This window comes from Pistacia vera, unplaced genomic scaffold (genome assembly GCF_008641045.1).
Source record: "Pistacia vera cultivar Batoury unplaced genomic scaffold, PisVer_v2 Contig405, whole genome shotgun sequence".
NCBI lineage: Eukaryota > Viridiplantae > Streptophyta > Magnoliopsida > Sapindales > Anacardiaceae > Pistacia > Pistacia vera.
Window position 1 is genome coordinate 2,131,254 of NW_022196230.1, and position 16,878 is coordinate 2,148,131.

General features: G+C 32.5%; 1 protein-coding gene across 1 annotated transcript; it reads right to left on the bottom strand.

Annotated features, from left to right (window-relative positions):
• Positions 1-415: 415 nt before the first annotated feature.
• On the bottom strand, positions 416-3,502 carry LOC116142167 (UDP-D-apiose/UDP-D-xylose synthase 2). The gene is made up of 9 exons (XM_031427602.1): positions 3,149-3,502; positions 2,961-3,053; positions 2,742-2,849; positions 1,595-1,709; positions 1,383-1,516; positions 1,190-1,291; positions 1,011-1,103; positions 779-914; positions 416-685 (listed from the first exon to the last, which is right to left on the bottom strand). The coding sequence occupies exons 1-9, from the start codon at positions 3,422-3,424 to the stop codon at positions 570-572; spliced, it is 1,173 nt and encodes a 390-aa protein (XP_031283462.1). The 5' UTR covers positions 3,425-3,502; the 3' UTR covers positions 416-569.
• Between the last annotated feature and the right edge of the window lie 13,376 nt (positions 3,503-16,878).

The following is a 16,878-nucleotide window of genomic DNA, read 5'->3' on the forward strand; positions in this document are numbered from 1 at the left end:
TACAAAAGCACGAAAAACAAGTTGATTTTATTTATTTGCAGAAAAGAAAAACTACCTAATACATCTTTGATTGGAAATCAATCCCAAACCATCATATATTTGTGCGATACAGAAACCTTAAAGAATAAATAATCATGTTTATCTTTCCCCCTTATGAAATAAATAATAATTTAAAGGAATTATGAACCTGAGAGGGTCAAACAAATTAATACAACACACCCCAAGAGAGACAAAGATAGGGGAAAGACCAGGCAAACCCCCAGAGAAAAAACAAAAACACCTTTCCTTGTATAATTGCCCCTAAAACATGTGCTAGCCCATGTTACAGTAAACCATTATTTAATTCCCTATTTGAGTCTAATCGTCTTCTCATCTCAACATGCAGCTTCCTGAGCTACAATAAGCTATTGACTACCGACACTCAAGAGAGACAAAAAAAATGTAGCGTATATTTGAATCAACCATTCAGATATATTTAAGACTTGCTGAAAAAAGAATTTAAACATTTGCCACAAGCACACCTAAGAGAAAATCCCCCTTACATTATGCATCTCAACTCTCCTATCCACTTAGCTAGATGCAACTGGTTTTGATAAGGCCTGCCTAATGGCCTCCGCATATGTCCTGTGCTGATAGGTAAGGGTTGATTCCAGCAAGTCCCAAAGTGATGTCTTCGGGTTCCAACCTGCAGATAACAAAATACATATCATCAAGATCTTAACTTTCAAAACCAGGAAATATAAAGATCTTAAAAACACTCGAGGAAAAAAGACAATACCGAGTTGTCTATTTATTATTGTCATGTCTGGAATCCTCTTGTCACTATCATCATATCCCTCACCATAAAATTCTTTGGAGCTAACATCAATGGTTGGCTCCTCCAGAACAGGTTCTCCACTCACCTTTGAGTAGACCTGTAAAACACAAAAAGAGTTAACTACTGGTTCCTAGTAATGTGTAACACACAACAGTTGGAAAACATAAATGTTATGTAAAGTAAAAACATTCACCTCAGTCATCATTTCAGCAAGCTGTCGAACTGTAACTTCATTGTGGGGATTGCCCACATTGAAAATCTGACCGTTAGCCCTTGCAGGATTTTCCTACAATATGAGACCAAACTACTTAGCTACTCATCTTAAATGCCATACATGAAAGATAAACAAATGAGGAGACACTAAAAACATACAATCATCAACATAACAGCTTCAATTGCATCCTTTATATAAACAAAAGTTCTCTGAGATTGGCCACCATCCACAAGCTTGAGTGGTTGACGTCGTAGGAGATTCTGAGACAAGAGACAAAAACAAGAGTATGATTATGATCCTCCAAAGCATAGCAAAAACAAAAACATTGGTTTGCTGAAATCTTGAACTTACATTACTAAAGCACGCCAGAACCCTGGGAACACCCTCACTTGGACCATCAATGCCAGGTATGAAATCCATCCTGGGTCCAATCCAGTTAAAAGGTCTCACAATGGTGAATTCAAGACCATTCTCAGCACCCTCAGCTGTAGTCATTAGGAAAATGAGTTAAAAAATATGTTTACAAAGTAAAGAACAGTTGGAACAAATGGTAGGATTCTCACCATATATAAGCCTCTCAATCAATTGCTTTGCACATGCATACGACCACCGCTGCTTCTCAATGGAACCAAAAATGCAAGGCGAGGTATCTTCTTTAAGAACATAGTAAGCAGGATCCTATCATCAAACATAGCATCTAAATGAGTACATATTTGAAACTTAAATCTGGGACCAGAATAGTAAGTTAACTTATCAGAAAATAACTAAACTGCTTAATCATAAAAGTAATTAAACCTATTTGATATAAAACAAAGAAATACCAGTTCCACCAAATAAACAAACTGAACGCAGCGTACGCTCTTGTTTACAATAATTTAGACATGCTATGGGAAAGAAGAATGCAGATCATAAATCAAAGATCTATGCCACATCTAACAAAATTGTACAGAAATTTGATTTGTAAATAGAAGATTTCAAGTGATAACTTCAAATCGCACTAAATAACAGATGCATTGTACTGAATCCAGCAAGAAATGCTTCACATCATAAACAAACGTATTGCCGTACCAACAACCCATTGTCTTCGCTTCTATTTGTTCTTATTATATTCCTGAGATTATTTGGTAAACTCAATATGTACAAGCCTGATGTATAGAAGGAAACGGTACACTGTTATATATTCTATTCGAACTTTTAATCTGAAAACAGAAAAATCGCCTAAGCAAGCTTAATGCCAGAAAAGAAAAGAAAAGGAAACTGATTGCTAATCCACATAATCAGACACATGTATAACCGTCTGCACACATCTAGTAAAATATTATAGACAGATGTTAAAACTATTTAATCACTCATAAAAGACAAGAAGGTCGGTCGGTACTTTCTTTAATAAATATCCGGAAACCCAAATCAGAACTGGGGACTACGGATGGGAATATAAAATCTTGTCATTCAATAAATTTGGGTGATTTATAAAGTATCTGGTAGTAGACCACTTCAACTGCTCAACGGGAAGGACAAAAATTCCCCCCCGGTGCTATGGTTCGTTGTTCATAACTTATAGAAAATCACACAATCCAAGAAGCAAAACCTATATTACAAGTCAAAGATTCTAATGGTAACCATAAGAAACAAGTCTCTCAAACCTAAATGTAATATGACTTGTACATTTCTGCTAAATCAGCAGATCTTCAATTCGAAGGCAAGTGTTACCTGACGAAGTGGGCTGTCTTTAGGCAGAAAGCTTCCAATTGTTTTTCCATACACTTCACAAGTTGAGAAGTGAATCAGACGCTTGTTGTTCTCCGAACAGTATTTGACCTTCACATTAACAAAATCAACAACAACCGAACAAAGAACAAACTCAACTCACCCACCGAAAATGACTACGTTTTAACTAGGAACAAAAAAGAACATGCATGAAATACGTACCACAGGAAGTGCGTCGATAAAGTTACTGTAGATCGTGTCAAGAGGACGCGTGTTGTAATCAGCCGGCGTACAGATCGCCGCTAGATTAATCGTCTGCACCACCAAAAAACCCCGCATTATTTACAAAAATGCCACTACATTACGATCAAATCCAAGAAACACCAAGAAACAAAGATGACGGAAATTACCAGATCTGCCATCTTGATAAGGCCTTCGAGGCGCGAATCGTGCTTAATGTTGAGTCGGTGGAACTGGATCCGGTCGGTCCAAGTAGTCGACTCCGGCTCAAGCAAGTGCTTGATCTTGTCATTATAAACATCGAGCGCCAGAATCTTGTGAGGCGTCTCGAAGAGAATCTTCTCGCAGAGGTGAGAGCCGATGAAACCTCCGGCACCGATCATGCATATCGTCATCGGCTTTATCGGCCTCCCGTCCAGATCCAATTTCACGGCTGCGGTCGCCATTTCCGTTTACGACGAGTTAACTGGCGTAAAACTAAACTCTCTGCTTCGACTGAGTCGGTGTGCAAGCGACTAACGTGCGCCGATTGCGTAGAATATTGAGAGAGGAGGAGATATAGTATAGAGCGTTTTTCGGATAGTGGGGAGGAGAAGGCAGTGGTATATATATATAGTATGTGTGAAAAAAAAAAATTAAAAATTAAAAGTTAAATGATATTAAATTACCAGATGTGACCCTTAATAGCCTACATTCAATGAGTTGTAGATTATCGTACTCTCAATTGTAGACTGTAGCATATACTCGCTGCATACATCTGCCACGTGTAAAATGATCTGAATAATATTTTTTTTTTTCGTTTTTTAAATTTAAACTCGCTTCAGACAGAGACAGGATTTATATAGATTGGATCTGGTGGGTAGCGGAGGAAGGACGAGGCAGTCAACAATTGAGAGAAAAATATCGAAGAAATTTTTTTTTTTTAAAGCAATAATAAATGATGAAGTTAATTTTTAACTTAATGAATAATAATTTTAAAGCATAATAATGTGATATTCTGATAATATCAAAATTAAAATAAAATTGATGACATCATTCTGGATAAAATAAAAATATGTATACGTGATTGGTAAGTTTCATGGAAAGGAGTGAATTGTAATTTTGTCCTATGCACTCTTTTGGATAATTAGTAATTTGTATAAAAAGTAACGGGAAAAACCCCCTAATATTACGGCTAGACACACAAGATAAAGAAGCACAAAAGAAAACAAGAACTAGGATATACAATCCTAAACGTTATAGATTTTTCTATTGCGGTTGGATTGCTATATTTAGAGATGTAACATTTTACATAAATAGCTATAGATCTTATAATGTAAAGACAATCATTAGAAATTATATCTTTTTTGGATTTTAAAAGTAATATTTATATGTTTACAAATTGAGAGTTAATATATTGATATATTTTCGAAGGATTTTCATATGAAACAAAAATATTTAAGATTTATTATAAAATTATGATCTATAAGTAATTCAATTTTTATTTTAACCTTGTAAAAAAGATGGATTTAAAAAAATATATTATGAAGAAAATAACAAAACATTAAATATTTAATTAATCAATCTTTTTCCTTCATAATTTATGAGCGTATTTAATATGTAAAATATTTATCAATATCGTTATAAATTATTATAACCTATAATAGAATCACATAATCTTGAAATATGTGAAAGCATTTAAAGGATTAACACTAATTATTAATTTGTCACATCAAACTTGCGAATTAAGACTTTTCTATCTTGCTATAATGCTATTAATACAATGAGAGAGTTCAGAAAAAAATAAAATAAAAAAGCAGCAAAAACACGTGAATATGTATGACCTTTTGTACGTTTTATGATTTATATAACCTATGGTCCCATATATGCCATACCATGGTTACCACGTCATGTCGTACAATTACGAAGATACCCTTGGAAAATCGTTTAACTTCCTTCCAAGGCAAAAGTTTCCAAATCCAATTCTAAATATAGTAATAACGCGTAGAGCGAGTAGAGAGTATGGAAAAGAAGGAAAAGGCGGTGAAGTAGTGGTAAGCGTGTCATGTGAGTGGCTTGTTCCCAATGAGCTGTCTCTCTACACACTCACGTGGGTCATATTTGGTTTTGAAAAAGAAATCCTATAAAACATTTTTAATCCCACGCGCTTTTCTACGCTCCGATCCCAAAGGAATCTTTTGTGCCTTCCTTTCCTTGTCAGGAAGACCCAAGTGATTTAACAAACTATTCTTTCCTTTCTTTATCATACTATATATGCGAATCATGTCAAATCATGGTTTAATTTAATTAATTAACCTCTTAATTACGTCATTGTTTATGAAAATGAAATGTCAGAAATATAATTTAATTAATTAAGCATATAACTGTACAAAAATTGCGAGGGTCAAATTATGATTAAAACATTTTAATGGCGCACTAATAGAATATTAGAATGCCAACACGAGTTTCCCCGGCGAGCATTCCACTAGCCTTTCTCCGGCAAGCATTCTATTAGCCTTCCACACTGTTTTAAAACCCGAATCGGAGGACAATCCATTATATTACTTGGGTCACGAGTCAACCAGTCCAACCGACTGACTGCTGCCTAGGTCACAAGTCAGTCGATCCAACAGATTAGTCGGTTGGATTGGTGACATCAACATGATAACGTCAACACTGCATTTTTTTTTAGATTTTAAGATTTCCATTTTTAATAAGACAATAATAACTTAATTACTACCCAACATGATTCAAAATTCAAATTCAATAACAATCACAACATAATCTAAGTATTTAAGATTTAACATCAATTCAAAGTCCAAATCCAAACAGGATATTGTGTTCATCTATTACATATTAAATGACAAAATACATAATAATTAATAACAAAACATTTGGTGTAAATGTTTTTTCTTTGATTCGTCTCAATGTTGATTAAGCTTCACACACTAGCATCACAATTCATTATCATCATCATCACTATCATCACCATCATTTACATAAATTTCAGTAAAAAATAGAAATCATAAGTTAAAACTTGTAATTTAATTTAAAATAGATACTAAATTGCTTAAATATTTGAAACCAACCTTCTGATCCATCGGTTGAATCATAAAAAGAAGGGTGATCAGCGACTCCAGCAGGAATAGATCCTTCTCCATATAACATTTGTTCCAACTCCTCATAATTAAGTTCACTGACCTCCTCTTCATCGTCAACTATCCAATCTTCAGTTTTGTCGATACTTTCATAATCAATAAGATCGAAACTTATTTTCTTGTAACACCTCCTAAAATACCATAATGAAATATTAAAAGCATGACAAGTAAAATATCAAGGATAATAATAGATAATAACAATAAGAGTGATGCATAATTGAGTAATTGACAATGTTTTATACCTGTTTTGCAAATGCAAGTTATAGTGAACAAAAACAAGATCATTCAACCTTTGATACTCCAATCTATTTCTCTTTTTAGTATGTATGCAGTCAAAAACACTCTAATTTCGTTCACATCCCGAAGAGCTTGAAGTTTGACTAATAATTTTTATTGCAAACTTTTGCAAATTTGGAGTACTATACCCAAATGATCTCTACCATTCATCTAATTGAAAATTAAACATAATAAATAAATTAGACTTAAAAAAACAAGAGAACTCATAAATTTTATAACTATTACGTACCAGGACATGTGGTTTTGGCGGTTTCAAGAGCAAGCCCATGAGAGAAGCTTTCCTCCCAGTTTGAATATAATCTACTCTCTTCCATTAACCTTGTTTTGTTCAAATTGAACGCACTTGCTTTACTGTCAATAGTATCAAGGAAACCACTCATGACTTTTGGATTGACGCAAAAAGATGCTTCGTCATATTTAAAGGTATGATTCAAATAATAAGCTGCAGCATGGATATCACGGCACAACGTCCTATCCCAGTGTAGCTTAATGATTCATCTATAAGGCTTGTATAATCTCTTTTTATTCTTAAACAACTTCTTAATTGCATTTTTCGCTTTGTACATGTCATCATACACATATCCTATTTCAGGCATCTCATATAAGTCAACAATCCGCAGCAAGCGCATCAATGGACTCACAACTTTGGATATCTTACCCATATCATCCCAAAAATTGTTATCTAGAATTATGCCAATAACATGTTTGCCTTTATTACTTTTTGCATATCGAGAATCGATAAATGACTTATCTGTCACCATGGCTTGCAAGTCATGTTTGTGCTCATGAAGGCTTCTCATTGCAATGAAAGTTGTAGCAAAATTGGTTGTGCCCGGACGGTCAATTTCTTTCCAACCCTGTTCAATTGATAAATAATAGATGTTAGTCAATTATAAAAAATGCTTATTATGTTATGACTTGACAAGAACATGAGATAAAGGTATATTACCTGTCTTTTCCTCAACCAAACTATCAAGAATGTATGATTATATACAAACTTCGTCACCTCAGAAGCACGTCTCTCAAGATAAAATATGTGATCCATCTCAGCTATGTCTTTTAACACCAAATTTATGCTATGTGCTGCACAGGGCGACCAAGTAATATTCGGATATTTCTCAGACAATATTCTTCTAGTAGCTTTATAATTGGATCAATTTTCTGAGACAAAATAGACAATACTATTTGGTCCAATCCATAAAGCTACCTCCTCAAACATCTTCAACAATGTCCCAGCATCCTTCACAACATTTTAAGCATCAACTAATTTCACAAAACAAACTCCTTTAGGACAATACAACATAAAATTGATCAATGACCTATGTGAATTATCAGTCCAACCATTAACCATTAAGGTACATCCAACATTTTCCCAAATCTTTCTGTAACTATCAACAAGAAGTTGCACTTCCTTCTTAGCATCTCTTAACAAATTGACACACAAACCATGATAATTTGGGTATTTATACCTAGGCCCAATTGCAGCTATAGCATCCACCAAAGGCTGAAGATAAATTGAATTTACAACATTAATTAGGATGCAAGCATCGTAAAAGAATCTTGCAAAAGCCATGTCTGCTCTCCACGTAGCATCTTTTCTAGTTAAACAGTCACCAACCCTAATAGGTTTTTTTCTTTTTGATTTGTCTAGCATTGTATTTTGTTTTTTACTGCTAAACCTACATTCATTTATGTGAATTTCTGATGGACGAAACCCTTCACTATCCTCATTTAACATATCTCTCTCAAATCTATGTACTATAGCACCGTAAGGAGTATTATACTTACTAGAATCAACCTTCTCTTTATTCTTTATCCCAATGTCTTTTAGTGATTCTCTCATCAAGTATTAAACATCAAAAGGAACTTTTAAACAAGCACCAACATCCCCCTTTGTTCCAACTAGATGTTGTTTCATTCTAAAAATACCTCCTCATCTATTACTTTCCCACAGTGAAGACATTTTAATGTCTTTCTTCCATTTGGATCTACACCCTAAAAAATATGTGCCTATGTTATATCAGTCTTACCTCTACTAGATTGTGAAGGAGACCCAAAGCTAGATGTTGGCATTCTCTATTTTTAATCTTAATCTACCTATCACACAAGAAATAACAACAATTTAGTATGTAATTGGCATATTAAAACACCAGCATATTATGGACGCATTCAAGGATTGAATCTAATTAATGCAAATCTGCACCAAAAAGAAAGGACAAACATGATAAAAGCTACAAGATCATAAAATTATGCCAAAGAAAAAGAGCAAACACATAAATTAAGTATGATATGGCCTGCAACAGCTTAATTGACAAAATAGAATTCCACTATATTTGAAGTAGTTGGCATACAAGACTGGAGTTCTTACCTTAGCCAACTGTTATGAAGTATAATTATTAGGGGCTATGTTTGACGTAAACATATGTTGCATGCTTCAACACACTAAGTCAATCAAACAAAAAACACTACAAGGTAGAACAGTTGGTTGAGCTACTTTCCACAATAAGACGGAATCACATTTTTCAAAAGAATCATTTTGTTTCCAAATTTCATTGTTAGATAACTTAAAATATAAACTAAAAACTTATGTTATTAAGATAGCTCAAATAATCTAGATATGACTTGTTTATGAATAAGCAATATAAGCTTTGAACTATAAGATAATAGTAGAAATTACACAATTACATAGCTATACAGAGACTTGATGCAGTTTTTCCATAACATAAACTTCCTTATAGATTGATAAATAATCTCTAATTCTCATAATCAAATTATAGACTGATAATGTATTCCTCAAATTATGAGTAACAGCATTGGCATCAGTAACAACATTTCCATAACATAAACTTCCCTATAGACTGATAATGTATTCCTCAAATTATGAGTAACAGCATTGGCATTAGTAAAATGCCCATTCTCACTCACATAATTAATTCAAGATAGACATGATTGGTGAAACAATCTAGATAAGCTATAAATTATTTCCTAACTCATCATCATATAACAAGAACTTAGATACATCAACTAGATCTACAAAAATGGAAGGGCGTCGTGACTCATGAAAAACTTACACTTTCTGAAAAGGAGTTGTGCTGTTGTCGATTTCCAGCGAGGAATGGAGTTGTCGTCATCTTCGTCGTTGAGGAATGAAGCTGTCGTCGTCGTCGAGAAATGGAGCTGTCATCGTCCTCGTTGTCGATTTCCAGCGAGGAATGGAGTTGTCGTCGTCGTCGTCTTCGATTTCCAACGAGAAATGGAGCTGTCGTCGTCGTCGTCGTTTATTTCCAGCAAGGAATGGAGTTGTCATCGTCGATTTTCGGCGAGGGAGGAAGGCGTCATCATCGATTTCAAAGAGTAGAGTTGCGATTGACACAATGGTTGCGGTTTCAGACTTCAGAGAATGGAGTTCATTGAGATTGAGTGGCGATTTGAGTGGGTAGCTTAGATTTTAGATTTTCAGAGGATTTTTGCATAGAGAAACTGGAAAGAGAATGGTGTTTTTAGTGGTTAGGGATTTTTTCCCCTTTTGAAATATTGGACCGGTTTATCAAGCGGTCTGGTTGGATCGACGATTCGCACTATTTTCCTAGTTCAATGGCGGTTCATAACAGGTTATTGAATATAACCAGGTTTTGTATTGACTCAAACCGGACATGTGACCGAGTCCCGGTCCAAGGCCGGTCCGGTTATTAAAACCATGGCCTTCCATTGATGATTTTCCCCGTATTTTATTGAATGAATGACAATTTCCCACCCAAGGTTAGCCCTAATTACATTTTCCCACGCATAAACTTTGAGAAATTAAATTTTTCACCCATCGTCAAAGCTACAAAAAGAGTAACATTTTCCCACCCAAACTTTATTAAAATCTATTTTCACCCCTAGTTTGGTTTATATTAATTTTAGGATTAATAAATTTATAAAAATTAAAGATAAAGTCAGTTATTAAATTAAAAAAAAAATTAAAAAAAAATTGAAAAAAAAAAAAAACTGAAAAAATAGTTGGTAAGAATCACACTGATTCGCACCTGACTGGGTGAGCGATTTTGCTGTTAAAACTAACCTATGTATTTAACGACAGGTGGAAAAATGTAATTATGACAAAGTTTGAATGGGAAAATATCATTCTCTCTATGAGTTACCAGGTGGTAGTATTATGGCAATTAGACTTGATCTCAACAATTTATATAAATTAATTAAATTTCTCCCTTCATATTTCCACATACTATGTTTCTTTCTTACAATATGTATATAATAAGTAAAAAGAGGCAAACGAATTTGTGACCAATTTAATTGACATCTGGGTTGTTTAAAATTGTCTAATTTGGAGTATAAAATTTCTAACTAACCCACCATCTTAATATTATGAGCTGTGCACGTTGACCCATTGATGTAAATCAATATCAGTTACCAAACGCACTTTTTCTGTCATCACTCATATATATATATATATATATACAAACTACTTTTAAGGAGAATTGTGAATATTACTAATTAATGCTGTTGTTGTAAGTCGTAATCATCCTTTCACTATCAATTGAACCACTAATTTTATAAACTTTACCCAATACCAACTAACACCTACATAAATATGGACCTAAACCAAAACATATAGTTTTTTTTGGTTGACAAAAAACAAATTATATTGGTTTTTTCGGGTTAATTAATTTATAGCTTAATTACAATTCAATCTTATATTACAAATTATTTGAAAATTCTATTTTATTAACATAAAAACTATTTTTCATTAAAAAATAACTAAATTTTTATCACAAATTATACTTGAGTTTAAAAAATTAAATCACGATATCTCAACCTACATATGTTTTATAATTATAATTTATAAATCAAATAAAATTTTAAAAAAAAAATGATTAAGATTTTGGGGGTTGAATATCTAACTTTACCATTTAAAATTTGATTTGGTTAGATTATATATGTAGATTCAAATTTGAATTAAATCAGTCTATCATGAAGATTAATTATTTTTGGTACAAATACAAATACTTGGTACGTATTGTCGTATAAACTTGCAGCCAATCGGCAATTTATCACCGACAATAGAGAGTAGAGAGTAAAATATAATCAGATGCAATTGAAGCGCGTGCACAACAGTCGACAACAATATTGTTATAGGCAAGATTGACATTGGTTTTTTAAAGGAATAAAGCTGGCGCCGCTGATGCTTGGAGTAGTACAGCTGGATTTGATTAACTATAGAGAATTATTTGACTTGTGACAGAAGAAGTGGCATTTTCATTTGCTTGACTTTCATGTCGATTTGGGTGGTATTTGACCGTGCCAGCCCTTCCCTTCCCTCTACTCATTCGTAAATTACTGCTACAAGTTTGGATTATTTCTTCAGAAAAAAATTCAATGAATTAGGAATATGAGTGACAATTTGTGAAAATGGGAAATAATTAATTAAATCGTTAATTGTGGGCCCTTTTGTTCACTATTATTATTGTATCTGTCACGACCTCGTCTTACCGGAGACAAGGTCGGATGAAGTTTACAAAACACCAACCCACTCTTCGTGAGCGCTCAATGGTATTCACCATACTTCCCAATTGACTATAGCCTCTTGGTCTTAGGTTCGAATGATAGGGGAGGCGAATAAATCCCTTAAAGGGGGGGAGGGACAGTACCTTGTGAGTCATGAAGAGTGGGTTGGTGCTTTGTGAACTCCACCTGACCGTAACTCCAGTAAGATGGGACCGTGACACTATCTTATTCTACTGTTTTATCCTAAAAACTCAAAAATGAATTTGTTTCAATATTTTTAAAATCCAATTATGCTTCATTAAACTCTCAATATATTAATAATTATCTTTCTTATAAAGATAATCCAACTTTACTTTTTCTAAAATATTATCGTAAAAACCATCTAACCAAATATTGTGTTCTATTGATAACTTACTATAACTAGATTGGATTTAACTATCTCCTTCCAGCTTCCACACCTGGCCTAAAAAATTGCCCAATGGGCTAAAATCCGGCCCATCCCCTCACAAAACGACAAAGGTCAACAGATTTTGCTTGGTTAAACCAAACCAAACCATCGTCTATTATTAGGGCTCAAGAACTCACCAAACAAAGTCTTATCACTTAAAATATGAAGCGCAGAAAAAGCTAGCTAAGTGTCTGCCAGGCCCAGCATCTAATTTTAAGGATGTAAATCAAATGAAGCTGGCAAACTCCATTTAAATAGAGTTTATCAATTTGCTAATTCAATCTTAAAACTTGGGGATAAGTATTTTTTATCCCCTGAGGGAATATTTTTTTTTCACTGGGGGTGTTCGGACTAGTTTACATACATTTCAATTAATTCTTCGGGATTCCAAAATTATCGACTGGGTAAGAGCTCAAGTGGTTATCTCTATTAACAACTGAGGAGAGCCTCAAACTCAGAATCTCTTTAATAATACACCTAAGAGTCATATCGAACTACTCGACCACCCAAAGATAGTTGCGATTCCAAATCCTTATAAACCTCCTGAGTTACTGGTAGTTAATCTCAACCCCCTACTGTTAGATTCTTTTGGTTATTTTTAACGATTGGAAGGATAAATGACCTTAATGCCCTCACCTGCTCTACCCATCAATCGCAACCTGCCCCTGCCACTTTCACTTCATCTCTAGCAGCCCCCAACATCCATGTTAGGCTTAAAAAATCATTAAATTATGTAAATATTACAAACTTTTATAAGAAAATAGAAAAGAAACTAATAAATAAAAATTGTGATGTCCGAAAAATGTTAAAAAAAATGAAAAAAAAAAAACACGAAAATAAGGAAAAGAATAAGAAATATATGAAATAATTCAAAATAAACTGATCTAAAAGTTAAAAAGCTTACTTTATAGAAAGTAAAATAATAATAATACAAATCTAAAAAAAAAAAATAAAAGAATTTGAACTTGGGAAATATATTTTAGATTTTAACTTCTTTTCTCTTTTAGGTTTCTTTTAGTATTTTTTGTAAAAATATTCTTAAATTTTCAAAATCCTTAAAAGTTATTTTTTAATCCTTTTTTTTCTTTAGTATTTGTGATTTTAGGTTAAGGATTTGTGTTATTTAAGATTTTTTATTAGTTATTTGACCTTTTTTTAATTAATAAAATTTAGAATAAATTAGTAAAGTTAAAAATATAATTAGAGTAATTTGCAATTGTGTTTGGTTAAATTCAGTCAATACTCATGTTTGTTGGGGTCTACATGCTAAGATAATTTTTACGAGTTTTAGGGGGTGTAATGTATTAACCCATAATAATTAAAAAAAAAAAAAAAAGGTGTATTTTACTCTTTTACCCTTGATTATGTTAAAACTAACCGAAGAAACTTTAGGAGTTTGATGGCAGGGTAATTACCAGTAGTAGTACCACTGATGAGGGTTCTAAGGGAATTGATTAGTAGCTGGATCTGAAGAATATTCTTCAATAAATCATGATCCATTGCCTGTTTATAGAGATCATTGAATTCTCATGTAACATTAAAAAACAATATAAATAAGCGAAGAAGGATGAATGAAGGGCCAACATGTGAATCGAAGGAGAGCTCCCATATTGGTTGCTTTTCAACAAGATTGGTGATCTCCATTAACAAAACCTCATGCTGACCATGCATTTACACCATACTGTGGACCCAAATTAATGCTCATCCATCGCCTTAATTCCAGATTGTTGACTCTTGACGATTAATCAATTGAGGACCGCTCGTATATCTATAATAACCCTTTCGTTTATTTGCTTAATTTCACATCACAAGCTAACTACTTTTAACCTGAATATGATCACTTCTTAACAAAATTGCTGATATATATATATATGAAGTTCTGGATTTCTATTGGATGCATGCGCGCTCTTCTTACATAAGTCTTGCATCATTTCATTTATGTATATTGTCGCTTGCGATTGATTAATATTGGTTATGGTAGTTACTGTAGATATAGTTTTCAAGGGTTTGTGTTGAGTAAGCGAGTCTAGATGAGACAGCAGGAAGCATATATATATAATAATATAACACTGTATATCCTACAATGACATGCACGATCAGTAATATTTCAAACCCAGAAATAGTTTTCCACAGTTTTGTAATTAATGTATTTGTTCATATTGATTCTGTTGACTATCTGGATATTTCTTTGTTTGGTTCTGGAAAATTGTATTCTCTTTACAATAAAGAAAAGTTAAAAGAAGAGAGAAGATCAATCATAACAACAGAGAAAACGCTCCTCAAAGTGCGACTTAAAGATTTGCTTTTCTTTTAATAATATTGTACTTTTACTATATATGTTGGCCCCTACAAGCATTCCTTCGACTGATGTGAGCTTTCTGCGCGACTCCTTCAGATCTTAATCCACTGCAGATTGAAACTTGAAAGGGTTAATAGTTTTATTTATTTATTTCTCTATAAAGTCATGGTCTCTTCATTTTGTGCCATAAATTAACATATCCAGGGCCGATATAATCCAAGTGACATTATTCTCTCAGCAGAATCCTATATATGCTCGACTATAAACACTGGTCAATTTTTGGCCCTGGAGACTGTACAAAAAAAAGAATATACTTAATGATACTACACCATCATTAATCTTTTTTTTTTTTTTTTTGAAAAATTTAATTAAAAAATTGAATTTGGTTAAGATAAACGACTTTAATAATATATATAAAAATAAATGTTTACGTAAAACAATTTTTTTTGAAGGTGTTTTTAATACTTTATGAAAGGATGAGTTTAATTATAAGTGTAACCCTTGATTTTTATGATTTCTCTTTTTCTCTTTTTTTGTTTTTTCTTTATTTTTTTCTTTTCATTGATATCATTTTATAGCTCTCTTTGTATAGGTCTTTGTAAGAGGGGCGGATCCAACCATAGCCCACCCTTAAATTTTTTTTTTAAATGTTAATATTTATAATTTATATATTTTAATTCATCTTAATAAAAATATTAATATATAATTAATTTTTACTTTACCCACCCTACTAGGAATTTCTGGATCCGCCGACAGCATTTTTCTTAAGAAAAACTACATATCCAGGAATTGGTGATGGCTTTTTTATCATGAAATATTAGGGGGGTTAGAGATATTTGAGGCCCACCGACGATAATGACAATTTTGGTAAATGTGTTTTTTTGTAGTGTGTGCTAATTTTCGTATGAATATGATTGCTGTTTCTACCACCTTTAGATTCCGTTTCTCTCTAAAAAGTTAAAACTTAAAACTACAAACCCTCCATGTTTGGACTTTGGAATTGTTAAAACTTAAAACTACAAACCCTCCATGTTTGGACTTTGGAATTTATTTACCTTTTTAGATGAATCCCTCCAAGGTGTTTCACTTTATATCCACGGTACCATCTTGCTTCACTATAAAACTACACTAATTTCTATAACATATGTCATTTATTTTTAATTAATATAATTCTGATTATTTTTTTCATTTCCAAAGTAAATGAGTACCATCAAATATAAAGATATTAATATAAATATAGTATGATTAAAACAAAATATTATAGCAAATTAATGAATTTTTTAGTGGAGTTTCTGCTCTGATAAACAACGTATCTAAACTAGTTTATACGTATTTTAATTAATTTTCAAAATTCATTTTACGAGATTCAAATACAAGACCTTTAGGTAACTTATCCTAAAGATTTGTCATCTAACCACACCCCAAGTGGTTATTTATTTTTTTTAAGCGGAGGTTGATGACCCATCTTATAAATAAATAGATTTTTTTCTCAAATAACACTTTCCTATCCACAGACTTTTAAAAAAAAACTTTACTATCCAAATTTATATTCTATTTTTTATTATAGCATCGTTGCAACCCCATACCACCGTCATTCTATTCTCCAATCATCACTCACTAAAACCTCTTAAATTTTACTACCATCAACCCTGGCAATCGAGCGATTAAGGTTTGCCTAACCGTCCATCCTAAGTCAAATTTTGATCAATTCTAACCATAAAAATCTAACATTTTACTATCAAAAGACTCATTGGTCTCCCTTCTTTAAAAACTCCAATAGTTTTTACTAATTTTACTTTCTATTTGCCATCAGAATATAAATTTGGATAATAAAGATATATTTTAAAAGTTTATGGATGAGAAAATGTCATTAAGTTATTATTTGGGTAGGAAAAAGTCGTTAACTCTTATATTTTTTTCTCTATATATATTATAATTGATCGTTTTGGATTAAAAAATTGTGACATATATATGTTCAATTGGTTATATGTATTTAATGCAAATGATAATAATGTTAAAAATAATAAATGATAGATATCATCTCTTATTTGAAGACATATTTTAATTTAAAAATGGATTCGATTTTAATAATTCTGACACGTGTCTTTTAACAACAATTAAATAAATCCATATTACACTATTTAAGTAACCATTAATGATATTGTAATTAAGGTTTAGTAATCTAAAAGCATTAACTAATGAAACACTTCTAAA

Excerpts from the sequence above, each read along its gene's own strand:
- LOC116142167 (XM_031427602.1), bottom strand. The coding sequence starts at position 3,424 with ATGGCGACCGCAGCCGTGAAATTGGATCTGGACGGGAGGCCGATAAAG. Across the intron at positions 1,710-2,741 it reads AAGACAGCCCACTTCGTCAG|GATCCTGCTTACTATGTTCT; the intron begins GTAACACTTGCC and ends GTTTGATGATAG. Across the intron at positions 1,104-1,189 it reads AAGCTGTTATGTTGATGATT|GAAAATCCTGCAAGGGCTAA; the intron begins GTATGTTTTTAG and ends CTCATATTGTAG.